This window comes from Ornithorhynchus anatinus, chromosome 8, assembly GCF_004115215.2.
Source record: "Ornithorhynchus anatinus isolate Pmale09 chromosome 8, mOrnAna1.pri.v4, whole genome shotgun sequence".
Classification (NCBI taxonomy): domain Eukaryota; kingdom Metazoa; phylum Chordata; class Mammalia; order Monotremata; family Ornithorhynchidae; genus Ornithorhynchus; species Ornithorhynchus anatinus.
In genome coordinates, this window is record NC_041735.1 from 10,903,467 (window position 1) to 10,910,132 (window position 6,666).

The 6,666-nt window shown below is 42.0% G+C and overlaps 1 protein-coding gene across 2 annotated transcripts; it reads left to right on the forward strand.

The window, feature by feature from the left end:
* The first annotated feature begins 960 nt into the window (after positions 1–960).
* On the forward strand, positions 961–6,328 carry PFDN4 (prefoldin subunit 4). 2 transcript variants are annotated; one of them, XM_039912881.1, is made up of 5 exons: positions 961–1,018; positions 4,723–4,830; positions 5,201–5,341; positions 5,524–5,640; positions 5,931–6,328. In XM_039912881.1, exons 1-4 carry the CDS (start codon positions 995–997, stop codon positions 5,599–5,601), a joined length of 351 nt encoding a protein of 116 aa, XP_039768815.1. In that variant the 5' UTR covers positions 961–994; the 3' UTR covers positions 5,602–5,640; positions 5,931–6,328. The 2 variants fall into 2 exon arrangements, with proteins under 2 accessions (XP_039768815.1, XP_001509242.1); XM_001509192.5 differs by lacking the exon at positions 5,524–5,640.
* Positions 6,329–6,666: the final 338 nt, after the last annotated feature.

The following is a 6,666-nucleotide window of genomic DNA, read 5'->3' on the forward strand; positions in this document are numbered from 1 at the left end:
CCCAGCCCGGGCTGTTGCCACTAAGCCACCTGTGATAAGCAGCGAGAAGCAGCGTGGCTCAGTGGCAAGAGCACGGGTTTTGGAGTCAGAGGTCATGGGTTCAAGTCCCAGCTCGGCCACTTGTCAGCTGTGTGACTTTGGGCAAGTCACTTAACTTCTCGGTGCCTCAGTTCCCTCACCTGTAAAATGGGGATTAAGACTGTGAGCCCCACGTGGGACAACCTGATTCCCCTGTGTCTACCCCAGTGCTTAGAACAATGCTCGGCACATAGTAAGGGCTTAACGAATACCAACATTATTATTATTACATGTGGGATTATTCTGCTTGTGGCATTATTCCAGTTGCTTGTGACATTATTCCACTTGCTTGTGGCATTATTCCAGTTGCTTGTGGCATTATTCCAGTTGCTTGTGAGATTATTCCACTTGTTTGGGAGATTATTCCACTTGTTTGGGGCATTATTCCAGTTGCTTGTGAGATTATTCCACTTGCTTGTGGCATTATTCCACTTGCTTGTCACTTTATTCCACTTGCTTGTGGCATTATTCCACTTGCTTGTGAGATTATTCCACTTGCTTGTGGCATTATTCTGCTTCTGTTAGCAGCCCCACCTCCTTCCTCTCTTTCCCTCCTTCTCTCTTTCTTCCCGCTTTCCCCCATGGGGCGGCTTCAGACGCCCCCTGCCGCCCGCCGCCCCCACCTGCACCCGCCACTTGGCGTCGGCCGCCGGCGCCGCTCCGGCCTCCACCTGCGCCTTTAAGCGGAAGATACCAACTTCCTTTTCAGCTTTCCTGTAGAAATCCCTTTCCTTTATCAGTCATCCCAAAGCCTTTAAAAAAGCGAATGGATGCAAAGAGGGGAAGAAAGGCAGGGGAGACATCCCGCTGGGGTGATTGAGGGGAAGGATCGAAGTTGGGCAGGAGGGGAGGGCGGATGGACTGGTCCTGCGTCCTCCCCTTTAAGGGGGCGGGGGAGGAGGGGGTCAGTCCCAAGATGGCCGCCACCATGAAGAAGGCGGTGAGTGAGGGAGGCCTGCTGGGCCGAGGGAAGCAGGAGGAGGACGAGGAGGAGGAGGACGAGGAGGAGGAGCAGGAGGAGGAAGAAGAAGAAGGGGCGCTGAGGGGCTGAGGGATTGGAAGCAGCGTGGCGCAGTGGAAAGAGCCCGGGCTGGGGAGTCGGAGGTCAGGGGTTCGAATCCCGCCTCTGCCCCCTTGGCAGCTGGGTGACCGTGGGCAAGTCCCTTCGCGGCTCTGGGCCTCAGTGACCTCATCTGGAAAATGGGGATGAACTTGGGAGCCTCACCTGGGACCACCTGATGACCCTGGATCTCCCCCCAGCGCTTAGAAGAGCGCTCGGCACAGAGGAAGCGCCTCACAAATACCAACATTATTATTATTATTATCGGAATAGTGCTCTACACATAGTAAGCGCTTCACAACTACCAATATTATTATTCTTAGAACAGTGCTCCGCACAGGGTAAGCGCTTCACAAATGCCAACATTATCATTATTATTCTTAGAACAGTGCTCTGCACAGGGTAAGCGCTTCACAAATGCCAACATTATTATTATTATTATCGGAACAGTGCTCTACACATAGTAAGCGCTTCACAACTACCAATATTATTATTATTATTATTCTTAGTGCTCCGCACAGGGTAAGCGCTTCACAAATGCCAACATTATCATTATTATTCTTAGAACAGTGCTCCGCACAGGGTAAGCGCTTCACAAATGCCAACATTATCATTATTATTATGATTATTGTTATTAGAACAGTGCTCTGCACAGAGTAAGCGCTTCACAAATACCAACATTATTATTATTATTATCGGAACAGTGCTCTACACATAGTAAGCGCTTCACAACTACCAATATTATTATTATTATTCTTAGAACAGTGCTCCGCACAGGGTAAGCGCTTCACAAATGCCAACATTATCATTATTATTCTTAGAACAGTGCTCTGCACAGGGTAAGCCCTTCACAAATGCCAACATTATTATTATTATTATGATTATTGTTATTAGAACAGTGCTCTGCACAGAGTAAGCGCTTCACAAATACCAACATTATTATTATTAGAACAGTGCTCTGCACATAGTAAGCACTTCACAAATACCAACATTATTATTACTATTATTATTAGAACAGTGCTCTGCACAGAGTAAGGGCTTCACAAATACCAACATTATTATTATTATTATTAGAACAGTGCTAGGCACAGAGTAAGCGCTTCACAAATACCAACATTATTATTATTATTAGAACAGTGCTCTGCACTGGACTAAGCACTTAAAAAAGAAGGTGTCCGGAGGGGCCTGGGGCCCAATAATAATGTTGACGGCGGGATAGGCGAGAACGGGAGACGGTGAGGAGGTGGGCGGCAGAAGAGCGGAGCGTGCGGGGTGGGCGGTAGAAAGAGAGAAGGGAGGAGAGGTAGGAAAGGGCGAGGTGATGGAGAGCCTTGAAGCCTAGAGTGAGAAGCAAATGGGGTTAGACACGATCTCTCTCATTCATTCATTCAGCCGTATTTATGGAGCGCTGACTATGTGCAGAGCTCTGTACTAAGCATTCGGAATGCACAATTCGGCCACACATGGATTTCTGCCCAACAGCGGGCTCACAATCTAAACACGGACCCACAGTTTCAATCCCCATTTTCCCGATGAGGGATTTGAGGCCCAGGGAATAATAATAATGATGACAGTATTTGTTAAGCGCTTACTATGCGCCAAGCACTGTATTAAGCACTGGGAGGGGGGTGAGAATACAAGGTGATCACGTTGTTCCACGTGGGGCTCACAGTCTTAATCCCCATTTTACAGGTGAGGGAATTGAGGCACAATTCAGGCAGAGTTGGGATTCGAACCCATGACCTCTGACTCCCAAGCCCGGGCTCTTTCCACTGAGCCACGCTGCTTCCCTAAGGAAGAGGGGGAGAGGGAAGGGGAACAGGAGAGAAAGGGGCAAGAAGGGTAGAATATTTTTGGAGCTCTTCAGATGACGGCGGAGAGAGGGCTAACTGCGGGGCAAGAAGAGTTTGAGGAAATTTTCCAGATCCTCATGTCCAGTGCCCTTCCCCAGAACACCCACTGGGCCAAATCTCTCCATTCGCTGCTACTGGAGTACAACAGCTATCAATCAGTGGTATTTATTGAGCACTTACTATGTGCAGAGCACTGTACTAAGCGCTTGGGAGGGTACGGTGTAGCAGAATTAGCAGATACATTCCCTGTCCATAAGAAGCTTACAGCAGGGTATGTTTCGATTTTGTTAGCCAACCCATCCACATCCTTGCTGGGATGATAATGATGATTATCCTGTATCTACCCCTGTGCTTAGTTAACAAAGCGGTTGGCATTGAATAACGCGTAAAAAACCCACAGTATTAATAGGATGATGTTGGAGTCTCCCTTGAGAACACTGGAGAGGAACTGATTGGAGTGTTAGTGATTAATGCACCGTCCCTCTCACTCTCTTGTTCCCGTCTGTTGGTTTGGTGCTGGAGTACCAGCACCCAAAGATAGAATAGAAAAATAGTTGGCGTTTGCTGCCGTTTCAGTTTTGCTCTCAGGAATACGAAGTCGGTGAGAAACGTTTCGCTCAAAATCAGATGACTTCATGGCAGAACTGCATTTAAAATAATCTAACCTTCTGCCCCTTAAAAACAGTTTTTCTAGACATTTTAAAAAGTGCCATAACATTCCTTCATGTGGCTTTTCATGCACATTTTGTGTCTTTCTTAAATAAGTTTAAAGCTAGTTTTAATTTAAAGTTGCTCATATCCGACTCAAACACTTTTCATCAGTCTATATTGCAAAAGTTTTCAGAGGTCCTTTCTGAAATAAAAATATACACAATATTCCAACTTAACGTGGACCTGAGCATATTTGTTGAATGCTGCCAATTTAGTTTGAAAATGAACTTTAAAAAGAACCGGGGAACGTTAAAATGCCATTACCTCGTCAGACCGACAGTCTCAGTGCTTACAGGAACCGGGTGATGACTGCCATCCTACAATTGAGAAGTTTACGTCGAATATTTGTTCATTCAGTCGTATTTATTGAATGCTTACTGTGTGCAAAGCATCGTACTAGGTGCTGGGGAGAGTATGATGCAGCAATAAGCAGACACATCCCTTTTAGGTTGTGAGCCCGTTGTGGGCAGTGATTGTCCTCTTGCTGAACTGTGCTTTCCGAGTGCTTAGAGTGTTCGGCACACAGTAAACGCTCAGTAAATACAATTGAATGGATTCCTTGCCAAGGCTACAGGAGATGAGCTTGGAGTCCAGAGGAGGGGAGGCAAGCATCAATACAAAAAAATAAAATTACTGATGTGTGGGGCTGGAAGGAGGAAAGGGAGAGAGGATGATGCAGAAGGGAGTGGGAGATGAGGAAAGTCCTGACTGTTCCCCACTTCTCTGTACCCTGGATATTTTCTGCAATCCTGGTATTTTTCACCTGCATGACTCCCCATGATAATGTTTTTCATATGAAATATATCTTAACTTGATAAGCCAGTGTTAACACTAGTACTGATGTTATTTGGGGATTGATTCGGTAACAGACTGTAGAATGGAAGAAAAAAAAAGATAACATCATTTTTCCAAGCTGCTCTTCAAATCAGAATAGTTTAATAGTGTTCATGCTGATGATTCTATTAAAAAGGGGCTAGAGTTGGGGTTTTTTTTTACAGAAACTAAGGCCTTCTCTTTCAGGCTGCAGAAGATGTCAATGTCACTTTTGAAGATCAACAGAAGATTAATAAATTTGCTAGGAATACCAGTAGAATCACAGAGCTGAAGGAAGAAATAGACGTGAAAAAGGTACTAAGAAAACAATCCTTATTGTAATTTTGGAAGTACACTGCAGTGCAATTGTTTTTATCATCAGGAAAAATTATGATGACATGAAACTCTTTAAAAACTGTTAACTTCCGGGGAAAATATTCCTTGTAGAAATTTTAGATCACTAAGAGGAGATTGTGTTGTTCAAATACCTTTCCAATTTTGCTTAATTCTTACGAAGTCATCGGGGAAGTTATTTTCATAGTGAAATTTAAATTAATACCCCAGACCTTCTACTGGTAACATGTCTGGTAAAGTAGAACTTTTGTAACTTTAAAGATGTCATAAAATTGAAATAGCTTATTACCATCCCTGTTGTGGTATGATTGCTTTTTTTTTTTTTATACAGAAACAGCTGCAGAACTTGGAAGATGCTTGTGATGACATCATGATGCTGGATGATGATTCTTTAATGATCCCTTATCAAATTGGTGATGTTTTCATTAGCCATTCCCAAGATGAAACCCAAGAAATGTTGGAAGATGCAAAGGTTGGCAAGAAATTTCTTTGTGTTTATAGTTTTATATACATCCACATAGTAAACACTCAGTAAATACCTGTCATTTTGTATGCAAGGATATTTATTGCACACTTTTTATTTATAAAGTCGTATACTGAGCACCAAGGAAGAATAGAATAAAGGATGAGTAAGATGCTGTCTCTTTTCTTCAGGGGACTCACAGTCTAAACTTGTTCGGAAAGACTGGTGACGGGAACATGAAGGATGTAATAAAGATATTTCTGCTTTAAGATGCAGAAATAGGGGAAATTTTTGCCCACTGCATTCTGGTATGTTGAATCATGATAAATGACAAAATGTTTTCTAAAATTGGGGTAGACGAGAAAGTTCAAACATGTAGACTATAATTATTTATGATTCCTGCAGCCACTATTTGAGAACCAGAAGTTTTTAGGTGAAAATTAATCATCTAATGACTTTCTCCTTTGTCATTTGGTTTCCTGTCTTTACATTTTAGAAAAATCTTCCTTTCTTCCCAGATATTATTTCAACCACTCATTTCCAAAAAAAGCCTCCAAAATAAATTGAATATTAACATTATATTGTTTGAATTTTACAGAAAAATTTACAAGACGAGATTGACGCATTAGAGTCAAGAGTAACATCTATCCAGCGAGTGTTAGCTGACTTGAAAGTTCAGTTGTATGCAAAATTTGGGAGCAACATAAACCTTGAAGCAGATGACAGCTAAATGCTGAAAAATGCCACTTTATACAAATTTGTTAAATACACTTGAAAATGGATAACTTTTCTTTATAGGATGTTGAAAGTGATGCCACCTTTTTTTAGAACTTTTCAATCTTATGTTTCTAATTAAAAGCATGCTTATTTTCAGATGCATACCATTATTTATTATTTTTTAAAAGAACAGTGTTGAACTTTGTACTTGCAGAACAGTTCCTGTATATCAAGAATATGGTCTTTGTTTTGTCTTTATTAAAATAATCTAGCCATCAACATGTTTCTATATTTTCATTATAGTTTGAATTTGGAAAAAAAAAAGCACAAAGAGTCCATCCATCATTTGTCTTATTCTTCCGATTGTATAAATGCATCAACTGACAAATCCCCCGTAACAAAATAACGGCAAAAGATGGCATCAGAACACACAGTTTGCAGTTGGCTCTATCAATCATTTGTATCATTTTTCATTTACGTAAATGAAAATGCTTTGAAAAAGTTAAAAAGGTAAACCTCATTTTACTCATACCCATTGAAAGTTATTTTCCTTCTTTGGTATCATTGAGATAAGATTCAGATTGGTAAAATGATAGCCATATAGGCCTGAAGATGGG